Source organism: Populus euphratica, unplaced genomic scaffold (genome assembly GCF_000495115.2).
Source record: "Populus euphratica unplaced genomic scaffold, PopEup_1.0 scaffold41.1, whole genome shotgun sequence".
Lineage (NCBI taxonomy): Eukaryota > Viridiplantae > Streptophyta > Magnoliopsida > Malpighiales > Salicaceae > Populus > Populus euphratica.
In genome coordinates this window covers 1,821,993-1,840,139 of record NW_011499868.1, presented here as the reverse complement: position 1 = coordinate 1,840,139, position 18,147 = coordinate 1,821,993, and the positions used below count along the sequence as shown (strand labels likewise).

Here is an 18,147-nt window from a genome sequence, read left to right as displayed (position 1 = left end):
TCTCGAAGTGAAAAAAACTGAAAAAACATAAATCAAAGAGGCAAACGAATGAATTTTTATATTTTTAAAATATGAAACATTAATTGTACACTACTTTGTCCTGCATAAATTATCTGCACATGTTTTAAAAATATTTTTTTAAAAAAATTATTTTTTATTTTTTATTTTACTTTAAATTAATATATTTTTAAATTATTTTGATATATGAATATTAAAAATAATTTTTAAAAATAAAAATATTATTTTAAAATAAAAAATAAAATAATCACAACAACACATCCACCTATATAAATGTTCTTGACAAATCGTAAACTAGCAGACACAAATACATCTGCCTGACTTGTTGCTAGAGTTAAGACGCGAATCTATTCAACAGGACAGGAAGAGAATACAGCAAGAAGAAGAAGAAGAAGCAATGGAAATGATGAAACTGGCTTTGATGTCCACGTTTCTCTTTTTCCTGCTTTTCTCAACAACATCTCATGCCCATCTCGCACCTCGTACGTTGCTTTACAGCTTCTCTAAAAGCAGCACCAACAACAACCGCTCCTTGACCACTAAAGAACTCTGGTTTAACCAGACGCTTGATCACTACTCTCCATTTGTATCTTTCTCTCCCCCTTTCTTGCTTTCTTTTAATTTTGATGTTTTTCTTGAAATCAAAAGATGTGTTTCCTGTTTAGAATTTAAAGCTTTTTTCTCCTTAAAAATGGGTTATTTTAAAGTTTGTTTCTTAAATAAATCTTTGAAGTTTACTGAAGAAATTGGGTTGTAATTTTTATAATATGTATATGCTAATTTATTGGTTGGTGATGTTGAAGTTCAGTTGAATGCTTCATTTAGTGTGGAATTCTAAGAATTAGTTGAAAATTGAAATGATGTTAATATGTGATTGAGTGATTCTCTCAAAGCTTAGATTTTGAATAAAATTCAGTGGTTTTAAAGAAATGTGAAATTGGTTTTGAAGGATTGGCATTGAGTGTAAGGTTTGGTTTGGTTTTTTGCAGGATCACCATAAGTTTCAACAACGGTATTATGAGTTTCTTGACTACTTCAGAGTGCCTGATGGACCCATCTTTTTGAAAATTTGTGGGGAATCTTCATGCGATGGGATAGCCAATGACTATATCGGCGTAAGTCTATGGTAGTTTTTGAGTGGTATTAAGGGTCTTCTGGTTGTTAGTACTAGAGTCAATTTTTAATAAAGTGCATTGCCTATTGAATGGGGAGCAAATTACGGTTTTTGTCGACGTCTTATCACTGTAAGAGTGCGTTGATGATTTACAACCCGGCAGTGTACTAGGTGTGCTCGATTGATGATAAATTAAATTAGACCTTGTTGTTTTATATAGGTTTTGGCGAAGAAGTTTGGAGCAGCTGTGGTCTCACTTGAGCATCGTTACTATGGAAAAAGTTCACCCTTCAAATCAACAACAACAGAGAATTTGAGATATCTTTCATCTAAACAGGCACTCTTTGACTTGGCTGTTTTTCGTCAGTATTATCAGGCAAGTTGTTGAGCAATTTCCTGAAATTTTTCTTTTTCACATCAAGATTATTTGAAGGTAGAGGCGTTCTGTTTTGAATCTGACCATGTATATGTCACTGTCTTTCAAATATAATCTATCCAATCCAATGAAGAAGTTTAGAGTTGTGGTTTTGGAATTATTCTAGCCCTGCATTTTCATTTTGCTCAATCAAAATGTAAATTTCAATTCTCCATTTTTTTCCTAGACCTTGATTGGCTTCAGCTATCTTTCTACTTCGATGTGTAACAATATACAAGAATGTGCTTGAAGATAGGAATGAATCCAGAATGTGGTCTTTGTTGTGTGTGTGTGTGTGGGGTTGGGGGGGGGGGGGGGGGGGGGGGTGTGGTTGCAGCAAGCCCACCACTGACCCCCATTAAATTTGTTTAAAATATAAGTATGCATGTGCAGGGATACTTGAATTTAGTGTGGTTGTGCAAAAGCATGCCTAAGAAGAAGCCTGAGATGTAGAGAGACATTATTATTTATTTGGGATGTTAATTAATTCCCAATAACAGGGAAACTTAGCCTTGTTTGCGGGTTTAAATTTGTCCCAGAAGGTGTCATAATGGCCTTTCATATGCATTAAAGTTGATGTTAATAATTTCCTATTCTTTTGAGGTGCATTGTGATAGTTCTGTTCTTTTTGCACCCAACTCTTTTTTTTTTTGTATGCTTTCTAATGCAGGAATCCCTAAACCTGAAGCTCAATAGAACAGGCATTGAAAATCCTTGGTTTGTTTTTGGTGTTTCATACTCTGGAGCTCTTAGTGCATGGTTTCGTCTTAAGTTTCCACATTTAACATGCGGGAGTCTTGCAAGTTCTGCAGTTGTTCTTGCTGTATACAACTACACTGAATTTGATCAGCAGGTAAACAGTTATACATCCTGTAACCATGTCCTGATGCATGTTTGTGTGTTTATTTTGATTGCCTTCCATACATTGATTTTTATTACTTTGTTTTTTGGATATGCTTCTTCCACATCATGAAATTTTTGTCATGATGAAAGACCTTTCTATCCCTTGCCATTTTATTTAGATTGGTGAGTCTGCCGGGGCTGAATGTAAAGCTGCACTACAAGAAACTACTCAACTTGTAGAAGAAAGGCTTGCATCTAATAAAAAAGCAGTGAAGACCTTGTTTGATGCAGCTGAGGTTTGTTTTATCAATCCTTTAATAATCCTCACAAAATAATGAGATGAAATTCACACTTCATGAGACTTTCTTTACACTGATCATCTATGTTCACGTTTTGCATGTATTTACAGCTTGAGATTGATGGTGACTTCCTGTATTTTCTGGCAGATGCAGCTGCTATTGCGGTGTGTGTGATTTTCTTTTTATTTTTGTTGCCTAGTATGAGGTCTTCATATTAATGATATTCACTGCCCTACCTTTTCAGTTTCAATACGGAAATCCGGATAAACTATGTTCCCCTCTTGTTCAAGCAAAGAAGGATGGAGAAGATCTGGTGGTAAGCTACAGTTTATTTTCATCTATCTCTGTTGTCAAAGCCTGTTACTCCTTGCTTATTCACTAATGATCCATCTAATTCTTGATCCTGGCTTTCTTGGATGTTGCCTTTTCCTTTTTTTATGTGGATGTCATCATGTCAAGAGCTTTATCAATTACAGTGTTGGCAAGTTCAAACTATGAGATGTGATTGTTGCATTTTGTTGTTTAGAAATTCTTTTGATAACGTTGATTGTACATGGCATCCTATTCAGTGACTAAATGATGAATTAAGCTATCCAGTTTGAGCAGTAGTTGGCCATGCTGCAGCTTTGGCGAGTCTGATGGATTCCAAGTTCAGTAGATTGATCATCATGCTTCATCATATATGCTGTATAAAAAGGTTACCCTTGATAATCTCCAATCAGTTCTACCTGGACATCAAGTATTTCCCATCATGTAGATTCCAATGCCTGAAATAGAATTGTTGGGTTAACAATCCCCTAGGAAGTTCATCTGCTAAATATGTTTTCAAGACTGCCCTTGTGCATTGGCTACAGTGGTAAAGGGGTGTGGTGGCTTTAGGATTGGTTAATATATGTGATTATTCATTTCCTTTTTATAATGATTCTACCTTTTTTGTTCAACATAATGTATTGGTTATGATTAAATTTATTGGCGAGTCATGAGGCCATCTCTCCATGGTCCCTGGTTGTTTAATATGCTTTTAATGGAACTTCAAAATGCAAACACAGGAGGCATATGCAAAATATGTTAAAGAGTTTTACGTTGGAAGTTTTGGTGTCAGCATTCAAACATATGATCAAAGGCGTTTGAAAGACACTACTCTTAATGAGAATACTGGTGATCGGTTGTGGTGGTTCCAAGTATGTACAGAAGTAGCATATTTTCAAGTGGCACCCGCAAATGATAGTATTCGCTCCTCACAAGTTGACACAAGGTATGTTTTTATTTGTATGCATTAATATGATTAGTGTGTGTGTTTAGACTCTCTGTTCACTTGTTATGTTGTTCAGTTTATGATGCTCCTTTTGTGCACAATCTCACTGCAGAATTGTTGGTCATGTATTTTGCAGATATCATTTAGATCTTTGTAATAAGGTCTTTGGAGAAGGCATCTATCCTGAGGTTGACGCAACTAATATATATTATGGAGGCACAAATATCGCAGGTCTGGGCATTGACCTCTCTTTCCTTGAATATTTTTAGTTCTTATCTCTGAACGAGGATCATTTCTCTGGGAGATGGAGGTGCTTGTTTTGCACTTGATCTCTGAGCAGACCCAGAAGCAAAGCCACGTGTACTAAATAAATAAGCAAGTTCTGAAGATATAGGTGTTTGATTTCTGAAATGATTACTTCCATTCAGGGATGGATTTAGCCCCCCAACACACTCACACACACACAAAAGAAAGAAAAGAAACACACTGAAACAAAAAACCTTAAATGCACTCCTGAAAAAACTTGCCTATTAAATTGTTTTTTCATAGCTTTTGTATCTTGCAGGTTCAAAGATCGTTTTTACAAATGGGTCTCAAGATCCCTGGCGCCATGCATCAAAGCAGATTTCATCTCCAGATAGTAAGCTTCTAACTACTTAATCTCTTTTGTGTGGTTTATTTTTCATCATCTTTCCAAGTCTGGTACGAGTATTACTGCGACTAGGAATATGTTCATAAATGGCTTCATGACTCAACATGCAGAACTACCATGCAAACATTACATGTAATATATTTTGGGAAATATATTCATAATCATACGCTTACTTGTTCACTGAAATGCTTCTTTATACATTCCAGTGCCCTCCTTTGTGATGTCTTGTCATAATTGTGGTCATGGAACTGATATGCGAGGATGTCCACAGTCTCCCTTCAACATTGAAGGTATGTTCTAGTCTGTGCTGCCTATTATCATATAAGATTATGGCACTGTATATTAATCTAGTTTCATTGTCATCTCAAGCAATTCAGATGTATTAGAAGACCTTAACAAAATTTGGACTTCTGTTCAACAATAAAATGTATATCTGATAGCATTTTTAATAGCATTCATTCAAATTATGCTGGAAATGATATCCTTGTTCCTTGTACTGTTTGCTGGGAATCGCTTGCTGCTTATCAACTGACATTGTTATTTTCAATTACAGGGAATGCTAGGAATTGTGGTTCCCCTGATGCAGTTGAAAAAGTAAGGCATCAGATCATAGAAAAGATGGACTTGTGGCTCTCTGAGTGCCATGCTAGCGGTAGGAGTTCCATGTGATGCTATTTATAGCAGAGACGCATATACTTATAACACGGCTGATTAACTAACCTTTATCTCATGTATTACCTTCTTAACAGATGTTTAGTTCCTCATCTATGAAATGTATTGCCCGCATGATTGTAATCTTGTCTTCCCTGGAACCCAAGTGTGTAGCAGATGACAGTTATGATCAAACTTGTTCTATTTATTCTCCAAATGTTACTTTCTCCTTGAACGCGATAGCCAACTATAATGAAGAGCAGGAGGAATTACAGCTGTTAACATCTTCGACCTCTCATGTCAATCTTTTGTACTGTCGCTCTGTTTCTGATTTCTAGCTTTTCCTGCAGTTTTGCTGCTCTGGTTAGAGCTAATTGAAACCGTTTTTTTTTAAATGTTTTTTTAAATATATTAAAATAATATTTTTTAAAAATTTATTTTTTATATCAATACATTAAAATATATATATATAAAAAAATTGATGGAAAACAATTCCAAACATCCCCTTTCTCACTGGCCTTTATGCTGTCTTTTGGTTCTCCTTGGTTTGTGTCTCGCTGCTATTTTTGGCTAATCCTCCCAGTTTCCTATGTTGCTTCGGTTGTCTCTGACCCTCAAGAGTGCGTTTCTGCTGATGTAGCCTTTTTACATTGTTGCTGCAGAGTTTTGTTGGTTCTGGATTGTTGTCCGGGTATTTAGATAGCGTATTTAGCATTACAATAATGATTAAGTATTTTTTAAAATATATTAAAATAATATTTTTATTTTTAAAAATTTATTTTTAACCACAAATTAAAATGAATAAAAACATATAAAAAATATTTTTAAATACAAAATAAATAAATAAATTTTTAGCAGATAATATGTTTACGACAATGCCAATCACACTCTTAAGTATAGGCCCAGGTGCTGATTTGTGTGCTTTGGCAACTGAAGGGCGTTTTCTCCGCCAAGTCTTTTTTCTCTTGTTGGTTCTGGTCTCTCCTCTCCTACCTGGCTGGCGCCTTTTGCCTCTCGGAGGTTTTTTTCGATAATACTGTCTTTTGGCTTATGAAAAAAAAACAGAAGATTCTTCAATCTTTCACTACTCCCTAGATTGAAACCAAAATTATGATGTAAAACTGGTAAAACACAACAGTGTTGAAGTTGTAAATTGAAAGGAAAGAAAAAGAAGAAAGGCAAGAGGACCAGTAATGGCTAATGTTTTCTTGGACAGCAGTGACTTCTGTTGAAACCTCATTGCTCCTTTATAATACGTTTCTTTGCCCAACATTTGTCAACATGATGTGTTCTTTGGATGCCACTCTTAAAAATCTCTTGAAGCCCCCGTGTGTTTACTTCCCTCTGGAGGAATACGGAGTTCATTGAATCCCATCGAGCCTTTATTTTTAAGTTCTTAGTAAGTTTTAGGTCTCTAAGTTGATTTGCCTTTTCAGGTTTCGTTAGCCCTACTGTTGGCGTGGATAACTCAATTGGCATGTTATAATTCCCGTCTTCTGAATCTGCAAGGCTTAGGTTTGAGTCTCTTGTAAACCAAAAAAACATTCTATCGGCAGAAAACTCTGCAGCAACAGCATAAAAAGGCTGAGATCCAGATTTATTGGTTTTGGATCCAGTTTTTTTATAAAACTGGATCTTGTGTGCCTAATGTTCACCTTTACCATACCTAAGCTTAATAATCCAGATTTAAAAGCTATGAGATTAAGAGATCAGAACCCTCAGTTTAGCAATCCATCGGGCATTTAGACTCCACATTACAAAGATTAAATTTTGTTTTTAAGCATATAATGCCTCCACGAATTCTCCTTATCATGAATTACAAGTCACTTGAAGTACGAGTTATGAACAAAAAAGGCTCCTCCAATGATAAGATAGAGAAGGGGTTTATCATCACCGTGTCTACTTTAGAATTGGTTCCAACAATTTAATAGGAATAGTTTTTGACATACATTCCTTTCTTGGCTTCATCAGACTCTCCTTCGCCTGTGTATTTGCCAAGCTGAGCAATAGAGTTGGCCTTTGCTCTAACAAGCAGAGCATCTTGAGCTGCCTTCACATTCTCCGGTCTGCCTCCCCATGTCTTGAGGCAAGTGTTTTGAAGAGCTCTTGCATATGAGAATGATACATGCCATGGGTTGGGAGCTTGGTTCATTGCATTCAAGTTCAAGGTAGCCTCCACTTCAGATTGCCCACCGGAAAAAAACTGACAACAACAACAATTCAACAATTTAGCAACTAAATCAGTGGCTAGTGTGTGTATGAATGTTTATGTCTGTGCATGTTTGAGATAGTTTTCAGTCACATACCATGATTCCAGGAACAGCTGGTGGGACTCTTCGTTGGAGAAGCTTGAGAGTGTATTCAGCAACCTGCTCTGGTGTGGCCTTGTCCTTGCACTCTGCACCAGGAGTGACCATGCTGGGTTTGAGGAGGATACCTTCGAACATGACATTGTTCTCGGCAAGGTAGAAGAACACCTCAGCCCAAACTTTCTGAGCCACTTCGAAATTTCTGTCAATCCCATGTTCACCATCAAGCAGAATCTCAGGTTCCACAATTGGGACCAACCCATTGTCCTGTGAAAAAAAAGGACCAACTTAATCGCATAAACACGACCAAAAAACCAGATGATGATCATGTCAATAATATATCTGATATTGTTATTACCCGAGAAATGGCAGCATAGCGAGCTAGCCCCCAGGCAGCTTCCTTCACGGCAAGCGCGGATGGACCATTGGGAATGCTCACCACAGTGCGCCTGTTATATCATATTAAAAGATTCTAATTTAGCTGTGATTGTAGTTAAAGCAATCATGATGTTACAGAAATGAAAGAGTTCAACAGGACTTGATAGATGAAACCAGGATGCATACCATTTGGCAAAACGAGCACCTTGTTGGTAGTAAGCAGCAGATCGAGAGGCAAGGCCATCAAGACCTTGGCACCATGACTCGTCGTTAGAGCCAGCTAAAGGAACCAAACCCTGTAGTTTCCAGCTCTCAATTGTTACCGAAATCATAATTTTTTACTCTCTAGACATAAACGATTGGAAAGGAGTGGATCTCACCTTGTCAACCTTGATACCAGGAACAATATTTTGCTCAACAAGCACATCAACTATTTTCCTGCCATTAGTGGTTGATTGGTAGAGAGTCTCCTCAAAGAGAATAGCACCTGAAATGCACTCGCCAAGACCAGGAACAGTAACAAGCATTGTCCTATATGCCTGGCGATTAGCCTCAGTGTTCTCAAGACCGATTGAGGCCAGACGCTTTCCGCAAGTGGCATTAGACTCATCCATGGCCAATATTCCACGGCCAGAAGATGCTTTTTCTGCACATAATTCCACAATCTCATAATCATGTAAAGGCCCATTTCCTGAATTCTGATTTATTGTTTTTGACAAAAGCTGAAATCTAAAGCTTAGTTTTCCTGTCAGGACTGAAGATATGACTCGTCTCTAGTTACATTCATAAATGAAATTTTATAAGCTTATAAATCTGTTAACTAGAAAGCCTAAAGTAAACTTCTAAAGAGTTGTGCAGTGTGCTTTCCTCTCAGCTTTTAAATATGCAAGTTAATGGAAGCGGCAAGACTGTAATCGATGGTGTGTCAACACATACCGCAGTCTTGACAAGCTCATCAGCATATGAGCCAGCACGAACTGAGAGTGCAGAGGGTGCAACTGAGTGGCATCTAACCAAAGAGACTGAAGGTTGGCGAATGGTCTGACCCTTGACCCATTCTGACTTGTCTAGAACTGGGGAAATCTTGAGGAGAGTAGCGGAGGCCATTTTCTATCAAAGTTGTAAGAACGAAGTTCTAATGTACTCTCCTCCTCTCTTTCCCTGAAGCTCCCCAGTGCTCTCTTTAACACAAACAACTTGGTCTACTTCATAATATTTATAGTTCTACTCCGGTATCCCATTTGAAGTTGTAATGCAATGGCCAGTCAGTGGCTGCCAAGTCAGGTGATGATAGTTTCATTAGTCTAGATGTTTATGTGGCTGATATGGGACGTCTTCGTTCTTGCGGTACGGCATCGGTCTGCAAAATCAACGGTTGTCTTCTCAAATTTGTAAAAGCAGAATAATTTGAATCCCTAATAAGCCATACTGAAAATTAGGATTCGAGGATTGATTGATGACTTCAAGGTTACTGAAGTAAGAAACGATTGCTTCTACTTTGGCCCTTCTGCAAGCCAGCGAGTCTCCTAGTCCTAGAAGGGAAGATTTACAGTACATGGCTTTTAACGCTACAAATTGTGTTGAATTCACTGTGGCAAAAATACTGGAAAAATATGATATGCCAGCACGTATTGATACAAAAACTTCATAGCAAGGGTGGTTATGAGTTCGTAAGCCTTACAGGTTAATCATAATCCTGCAATCTGCACACAAATATTTACGCCTATAGAAAAAATCATTTACAGATCGGTTATAACCATGCGTGCAAATGCCAAGTTGCAGATACTCACAAGATGGACCACTGAAGCCATGAAAACTGCTGCTACGAGTCAAATCTCTACCATCTAATCAGTCCATGAGAAAACAAATGACTGGTTTAGATTCTTCCCAGAAAAGCAAATGTATCGCCACTCCTTTGAGTCCACAAAGCAAAGAGCAAATCACATAACAAGACATGGCAGGAGCTTCTCAAGAGACCAACAATGGTCCATAAAGATCCTCGTGATCAGGGCTACAAAAAACGAAATTAGACCACCCTCAACCACCAATTGCAGGAGCACCTTACAGCTTAAGTGAACAAGTCGACAAAAACTCTTACATCGATAAAAAAAAATCTAAGCCCCCAACACGAATTTTCCACAGGCATGATTAGGGGAGAAAGATTCCTCATATTCCACGACGATTCTATAACAAAATGCAGAGAAAGAACACGAAATGTAATACTTGTCCATATGATGGATACACCTCCATTTACATTGATAGCAAAACAACAGAACAGTCATACACACCTTCTCTTCCTACTTTGGGAGGCTCATTGAAAAAAGCTAACACTCACTATAAGCATCATTGCTATGGTTAGAAAGACGATCTGGCTTAAAGCAAAAATGCACAATTGATGACCCACTTATCAATAACACCCATTCCAACAAAATTGCAGCCTTGTATTGGGAGCTTTTACTATAGAATCTGGCACTACTTCAAGTAAGTAGATGAAACCCAAAGTAACACATAAGTTATCAATGATGTAATCACTTCAAAACTCCTTGGTCCTTTAACCAATGGCAACGGTGGAATCACAGATACCATCAAGAAGGTTCCCAACAGCCATGCGAAAATAAAAGATCCAACCCTGCACCACAGCAGTGAATGATCCATGACATAGTTACTTTTTGAGGAATTCAGGTTTGAACAGTAGAGAAGATCAACAATGAATTAAGAAAAGAGAATAAGGGTACTTTGGTGTTCTGAAACTATTGAGCAGAATTCTAGACAAACTCATGATAGAAAAATCATTAGAAATGAAATTTTGTTTTAATTAGTACACCAGCTTTGGCATCAATGACAAAAATGGGTTTGTTTCGAAAATTTCCCTAGAATGAGAATGGTAAAAAAAAAACTACCTTAAAAAAAAAAAAGACAAGTATCCAACAGATGAGTGAGCGCAGATTTAACGAGGAGAAGAAAAGAAATGAAAGACATTGTCCACATACCCGTAAAGAAAAGCCCACAATTTGTTTTTCAGCCGCTCATGTAAAAAATATGTAGTAGCGATCAAGGAAATGGCTACCTGAAGGGTTGGACCTTCTTCAGTTGGAAAGAGAAAAGTCAGAGCACCCAGTACTAAAAATGCAATTGCCGATTTAATAATAACATTTGTTGATGGAGTCTGGAACCTGTTTATGACAAACTGCATAAAACGAGACTGCTTCATTTCCCTAGCTTTTTTCTTGAAGTCAATTTTTGGGTTCTTCCTATCGTAAAACTTCTGCATGATTATTTTGTCATGAGCTGATTCAATCGCATCCACACTTGGTTTGTGCCCACCATATTGATTAATAAGGAATTTCCTTGCAGCTTGAATTTCATCTTCAGAAGCCTCCCTGCTTATTCCAAGTCGTTTGTATGGATCCCTTACATGGATTCTTGGGAAAACAACTGAACTTGCAGAGATGGTTGTAAACAAAGATTTAGGGAGTGAATGGTGCTAAATTCTTACAATTTCTAATGAACCACATCAATTAACTTAGGGCACAGAAATCAAACAGACTAGTAACTAAAACAGAAAAGGAGTGGAAACTTCAACAAGCCTTTATTGACCCACAACACAAGCATGAGCATGAACTAACTAGTATCTATAAATGAATAGTACATCCATTTCTTACTTTCTGGAAGTGCAAGCAAGCATAATATCTCAAACAGTCATTTTGTTTTCATACACTTTCTAGCATTTGGTATAAGATAAGTTAACAATATGAAAGAACACTCCAGGCATGGTTATTCACGACTCAAATAAGCCATGCAATGCAAGACTTTGGCTCCACTTAGCTAAAACCAAACTGTTCATCACAGGTGCAAACTCATATTGTCTCCAGACATCCAGAATGTTCTGAAGTTTTTCCCTGTAAGTATTCTTCGTGCCTGTTTCCCGGCATAACATGATTTCATAAGTACGGACTAAGCAAATGCCTCCACCAGTTGGTGTGTTAAGCAAATTGTGATTTTCTAACTCATTCTAACAAAATTGCTGAACATAAAATCAGCTAAGATATCACTCTATTCTGTCAGAAAGACAAACATCGAGCTTTTCACCAAATCCATTTTCTCTTTAAGACATAAGTTAGGATGACCATCATAAATGTTAACATGACCCATCTTCAGACAAGAAGGTTCTCCAGTTAACAAGCACTCAACATGAAAACCCTTTGATCTAACAACCAGCAGTTAAATTTAAGTCCAAAAGCCAACATACAGATTATAAAAGTTAAAACGATCAATAAAGAAAATATTACCTGGTCGATCATTGGTCATATCACCACCATAGGAAGCATCCATTGCACATTTAACCAAGTAAGTTTCCTTTACATTACATCTCTGTACAGAACCAGCCAAATAACTTCTGCGCAATTTCAACAAGCAGGAAAAAAAAAACAAGTATCAGAGTGTACAAAATCTTCTGAATGAAGTATAATGCTTGATAATAACCCATAGATACCTTTTGGGACCAAGCAATTTAACATTGTCTATAGGTTCCTCAGCATTCAGAAACGCTGAATCTAGTCTAGACGGAGTCCTCGGGCCATGTAATGGTATCCGTAGACAGCATGGATTACCGGTGAGTCCAGACACAAACATCTTTACACTGCCACGCCAAGCTCACAATAAAGGAACCACCATATCAAATATGACACCACTAGTCACCACTCACCAAAGTCATCTTTCTTATCTCATTTTTTGTTTCTGGGTCACCAATTTGAATCAAGATAAAGCACTTCTAGTGATTTTTTTATAACAAAGACCCACAGTTATCCCCTATAAAAATCAAACTATCTTATGCTACACATAATTTAATTCTTTATTAAAAAAAAAAGAGATAAAAACCCATTTCCATTTCTACATTTTTGGGTATAAAGCAAACAAATAAATAGCATTACAGTAACTAAGACTAGGAAAAAGCAAAACAAAGAAAGGAGAAAAGGCTTTAATTGCAGTTATGCTCTCAATCTTTGCTTGGAAAAGCAACATCCTTGACTTTGAAAGATTGAGGATAAGGTTAAGGTTAAGTTACCTGAATTCGGGATTGAGAAGAGTGAAAAATTTAATCTTGTATCGTCTGAGCTGCCGATGCAACGGATACGGAGGGAAGCGAGGGGAGAAAAGCGAGAAGAAGATAGGTCCTAAAACCCTGCTCAATTGGAGTGAGTTAAAAAAAGAATTTCATAATTAGCGTGTGATAGCGATTCTGTGATTAGCCTTCTAAGCATCTTCTCGCTTGGAGAGTTTTTAATTCAACGATGTCGTTTTCGTATTGCTTACGTAAGATATTGGAATAGTTAAAAATTCCGTTGCCGGGACTTGAACCCGGGTCGCTCGGGTGAGAGCCGAGTATCCTAACCAACTAGACTACAACGGATTTGTTGGTGATTTATAAATATATTTTTTTATAAACGTTTTCTCAGGTCCAGCTCACATCCCCTGGTACGTTACAGAGTTTTCCACTCGAAGCTGTTGTGGGCTTGTGGCCCATATCGTTCCGGCCGAAGCTGCTTCACACGAGGTTCACCATTTGGCTTATGCTAGTGCAACTGCATTCGAAACGAAAGGCACAAAAAATAGATTTGCTTCGTGAAGCGAAGGATTATTTTTATATTTTTAAAGTATTTTTAAAATTATTTTAAAAAAAATATTTTAAATTATTTTAATACACTAATATCGAAAATAATTTTTAAAATATAACCAAAATCACAATTCCAGGTATACTCCACCTTTACCCTTCCAAGGACAGTTCCAGTTTCCAGACATGAGGGTGTTCGAAATTAGGAACTTCAGGGTTCAGACAGCACCTTTCTTTTTTACGATGACGACTTTTTCAGTCTGATTTTACAGTCTAAAGGGGCTGTTTGGCGTCTGACTTTTCTTGAAAACAAAGATTGGGCATTTGCCGGAAATATGTTAAGCCGAAGCCTAATCTATTCGGACAAGCCCAAGCTCAATACATCATCGTTTGAGCCTTCCGTCAAGCCCATTTCTAAAGTTTTTTAGATATATTAAAAATAAAAAAAAAGGAGTTTCCAGGTTATTTTTTAAAATACCACATCATAAAAATATTTTTTTTCCTTTTTATTTTACTTTATATCTAGGCTGTTAGACGCATAATTGTTATATATAGCTTTTCTAGAGCTTAGTTTAAGTTAAGTTTCAATTTAAATTAAAAAATATATTCCCCTAATAAAATCTAATTGATCATTTTTTTATAACTCGGATGATTTAACATAAAAATGATTTGTACAGGTTGCCCTCATGATGCACATATTGGCCATGTTTTTCAAAGAAAAGAAATTCTTCATGTTTTTTTATTATTTTCTAAAATAAATATTTTTGATATATTACTAAAAAACAATTTAAAATCAACCATTTTATAAAAAACAAACCATACCTCACATGGGTACTCAAATGATTGCTTGCCCTACAGTTGAATTAATACGGAGCCATGCTTTTCAACATGCTTGTGTAGTATACCCATTAGGACCATATTTTATGAGGAACATACTTTTGTCATCTTCCACCATGCCCTCTGCCCAACACATACCATTTCCTGTCTTCTTTCTCGTACCACATTTGCAAGCTAGTACACCCCTACAAATAGAAAGGGAAATTAAAATCAACCATTTTATAAAAAACAAACCATACCTCACATGGGTACTCAAATGATTGCTTTCCCTACAGTTGAATTAATACGGAGCCATGCTTTTCAACATGCTTGTGTAGTATACCCATTAGGACCATATTTTATGAGGAACATACTTTTGTCATCTTCCACCATGCCCTCTGCCCAACACATACCATTTCCTGTCTTCTTTCTCGTACCACATTTGCAAGCTAGTACACCCCTACAAATAGAAAGTGAAATTTAATAAAAGGACCACGCCAGCATCTTGTCTGCCCAATTGCACCGTTCTCTGTTCATTCTTATTTTTTATTTATTCATTTATTACATTAATTTTAATTTCACGGCTGTTAAAATTAATAGTTATATAATTTTTTAATAGTTTTAAAATTTATAAGACTCAAATTAATAATTTTAAAAAAATAAATTTAAAATTTAACTAATTAAGATGCACTTTCCAAGTTATTCTTTATTAATTTTTAGATTTAGTAATTGTTATTATTTTTTAACACCTAACTAATTAAACTAAGCATTTGATTTTATTTTTTTATTTATTTTAGTTTTATATCCCTTTGATTCTTCCTAACAAAGAAAAGAAAGAGATTGAAGTTATGTTTTTCTAAATTGTTATAACTATTTATTTTTTCAAGATAAATCTAATTAAAAATGTTGTGTTTATGTATAAATAAACTCTTACTAATACGTGTTTGGTATTGTAAATCAGTATTTTTTAAAAAAATATTTTTCACTTATAACTATTAGATTGATTTGTTTTTTAATTTTTTTTAATATTAATATATTAAAACATAATGTGAGGCTAAGAAAAAGCCAAACTGATTAAGGCATAAAATTTGCAAAAAAAAAGAAGAAAAAAGCCCTGATAAATTGATAATACTAAATTTATGGTTTTCACAGCCATCAGCAAAAAGGAGACCTCGAAAAACGCTCACAAAAGTGTGTTGAATCCAATCTAATCCAGGCTCCAGCTGTTTACTTTAGGCCACTTTGATTACCAAAAACAAAACATATTTACCTGGAGACTTTTAGGCTTGTCGTGAGCGTCTGTTAATAGTGACAATCGTCTCAGTTTATGATAAAATATTACGTAGGCTCAATTTTAATCGCTTAAAGAAATTAAGACACCAAAAATACTAGGAGGTAGGGGAAGCCAAGGAATAACTGGCACAGCTTACCAGCTTTTTGTGTTATTTTCAATCTTGCAATCTCTCTGGCTTTGCAAAAACCTGAGTTTCATGGAAACCAAGTACAAACACAAAGTCATGTGATGAGGAAAAGCTGTGGAGCAGCAACACTATCACTTTTCATGCCATGTAAGGTTAACATTATGCAATTTTCAACCTCTCATGACTTTCCTGACAAGTCGAAACAGACAAGAAGAAATAACACAGCACTAAAGGCCACTGCTAGGTCTAATGGGTGTGATTAGAAGAGACAGTGTAGATATAGTCACGTTCTGGCAGATTCCTCTGCCATTCCCTCTCCTCTAGGTTTTCAACTCCTTATCTTTCTTCCATCTCTGCTGAGGTTTCAGCCTTTCAGCTAGAGGGACGGAAAAGCTTTGCTTGTTTACTTCTCATTCTTTCTTGCCAAAACTTGTGCGAAACATCTACTCCACAATGGCGTTGAAGCTACTGTTGTTGATGGTATTGTTTGTAAATGCAAATTCTTTGTCGGTGCCAGAAACGCTCAATGGGTTATTGGTGCCTGAAGAGGATTACTCAAAATGGTTAAAACACATGGGTTCTTTCAAGCATTCTCTCTTTCAGAAAGCAAAGAACAAGTTCAAGCCTTGTTTAACCATAGAGGTAAGCAAGAAACCAAGGTCTGGAGCATTTCCTACAGTGCAAAAGGCCATCAATTCATTACCAGTTATTAATAACTGCAGAGTTGTCATCACAATTGGTGCCGGGACTTACAGGTAACATACAAGACCAAGAATTCGATCTTCCCTTCATTGCCGACAGGGTTTTAGTAGACCACGAATTGTAGCTAAAATGCTTTATCTCTTTATGTTTAATTACAATGCAGAGAGAAGGTTGAGATTCCAGCTACCATGGCTTACATTACCCTGCAAGGTGCTGGTGCCGACAGGACCATCATTGAGTGGGATGACACAGCCGACCGAATGGAGAATGGACGGCCATTGGGTACCTTCGGTTCTGCAACATTTGCTGTCAATTCCCCCTACTTCATTGCAAAAGACATCACCTTCAAGGTCTGTTATACAGCTTGAATTGATTGTAATTATCTTCCGTTTGGCATGCGGTTCTTTTGTTAACAACTGTTTGTCTTCCCACTAACACAATTTCTAGTAAGAGCTACTGCAGTGAATCTCATACATTGATCCAATTACTGGATTATTTAACCTGGATCAAAGCTTGACTAAGCTAGACTCTTGCTAGTAAAAGTTTTACTGCTTCATGACAGAACAAGGCACCTTTGCCACCATCAGGAGCTCTAGGAAAGCAAGCAGTGGCGCTGCGAATATCAGCAGACACAGCAGCCTTCATAAGTTGCAAGTTCATTGGAGCACAAGACACCCTGTATGATCACATTGGGAGGCACTACTTCAAGAAATGCTACATTGAAGGTTCCGTGGATTTCATATTCGGAAATGGGCTCTCTCTCTATGAGGATTGCCATTTGCATGCTGTAACAAATAGCTTTGGAGCCTTGACTGCGCAGAAGAGGCAGAGCTTCCTTGAGGAAACAGGCTTCTCCTTTGTCAGCTGCAAGGTCACCGGGTCAGGTGCCCTCTTCTTGGGCAGAGCATGGGGCAATTTCTCCAGGGTGGTCTTTGCTTACACTTTCATGGACAAGATCATCACCCCTAGAGGATGGTATGACTGGGGGGACAAGAGCAGACAGATGTACGCGCTTCTCCCCAACACTAAGATCGACTCTGATTACGCATAACCAACACTCATAGTTAATCAATCTTTAATCATCAACTAACCAATTAATTAAAAGAAGTGATTTATCCTATTTGAGTTGATTTTTGCCATGTTGCTAGACCATAATATGCTCCACGCTTGGATAACTTATTTGCTCTGCAAATGTCTCGCAGGACTGTGTTTTTTGGCCAGTACAAGTGCTCAGGACCAGGAGCTGATTTTGGACGAAGAGTCGCGTGGTCCAGGGAGCTAACCGATCAACAGGCCAAGCCATTCATCTCAATTGGCTTCATCGACGGCCATGAATGGCTTCTTAATTCATAACTATCGTTTAGTGTACTCATCAGGCCAACAGTAAAATAAAACTATAAAAAAATTGTAAAAGATCTCTATAAGCTGTTATTGCTGGAAATTTGAAAAGGCTTTCATTTGTTGCTCCTGAAAAGTGAACTTCATGGTTTCAATTCTTCGAAAGTTCAGTTGGAAAACAATTACAAACATCAGAGACTGAGGTGGGAAAGATGTAAAGATGAGGAAACAAGTAGTCCAGCTTGAATACGTGCAACCTGAATTATTGAATGCGGAGCTTGCAGTTCTTTTTAAGAAAACTGAAGTTAACCCCCCCCCCCCCCCC

The 18,147-nt window shown here is 37.0% G+C and overlaps 3 protein-coding genes, 1 non-coding gene and 1 pseudogene across 5 annotated transcripts; 2 read left to right on the top strand and 3 right to left on the bottom strand.

The window, feature by feature from the left end:
• Positions 1 to 295: 295 nt before the first annotated feature.
• LOC105126678 (probable serine protease EDA2) lies at positions 296 to 5,540 on the top strand. 2 transcript variants are annotated; one of them, XM_011027614.1, is made up of 13 exons: positions 296 to 604; positions 1,008 to 1,133; positions 1,353 to 1,508; positions 2,218 to 2,400; positions 2,570 to 2,686; positions 2,800 to 2,853; positions 2,934 to 3,005; positions 3,739 to 3,944; positions 4,081 to 4,175; positions 4,510 to 4,584; positions 4,803 to 4,886; positions 5,150 to 5,248; positions 5,346 to 5,540. In XM_011027614.1, exons 1-13 carry the CDS (start codon positions 416 to 418, stop codon positions 5,351 to 5,353), a joined length of 1,464 nt encoding a protein of 487 aa, XP_011025916.1. In that variant the 5' UTR covers positions 296 to 415; the 3' UTR covers positions 5,354 to 5,540. The 2 variants fall into 2 exon arrangements, with proteins under 2 accessions (XP_011025916.1, XP_011025915.1); XM_011027613.1 differs by having other exon boundaries at positions 5,150 to 5,536.
• Positions 5,541 to 7,001: 1,461 nt separating this feature from the next.
• Positions 7,002 to 9,134, bottom strand: LOC105126675 (fructose-bisphosphate aldolase 1, chloroplastic-like; annotated as a pseudogene).
• Positions 9,135 to 9,941: 807 nt separating this feature from the next.
• On the bottom strand, positions 9,942 to 13,172 carry LOC105126676 (DnaJ (DUF3353)). Its single transcript, XM_011027611.1, has 5 exons — positions 13,000 to 13,172; positions 12,427 to 12,573; positions 12,224 to 12,330; positions 10,925 to 11,369; positions 9,942 to 10,563 (listed from the first exon to the last, which is right to left on the bottom strand). Exons 2-5 carry the CDS (start codon positions 12,564 to 12,566, stop codon positions 10,407 to 10,409), a joined length of 849 nt encoding a protein of 282 aa, XP_011025913.1. The 5' UTR covers positions 12,567 to 12,573; positions 13,000 to 13,172; the 3' UTR covers positions 9,942 to 10,406.
• Positions 13,173 to 13,271: 99 nt separating this feature from the next.
• TRNAE-CUC (transfer RNA glutamic acid (anticodon CUC)) lies at positions 13,272 to 13,344 on the bottom strand. Its single transcript has one exon. It is a non-coding gene; the product is annotated as a tRNA-Glu (tRNA).
• A 2,405-nt stretch (positions 13,345 to 15,749) lies between these two features.
• Positions 15,750 to 17,983, top strand: LOC105126674 (probable pectinesterase 53). Its single transcript, XM_011027609.1, has 4 exons — positions 15,750 to 16,537; positions 16,648 to 16,834; positions 17,047 to 17,489; positions 17,687 to 17,983. Exons 1-4 carry the CDS (start codon positions 16,236 to 16,238, stop codon positions 17,835 to 17,837), a joined length of 1,083 nt encoding a protein of 360 aa, XP_011025911.1. The 5' UTR covers positions 15,750 to 16,235; the 3' UTR covers positions 17,838 to 17,983.
• The last annotated feature ends 164 nt before the right edge of the window (positions 17,984 to 18,147 follow it).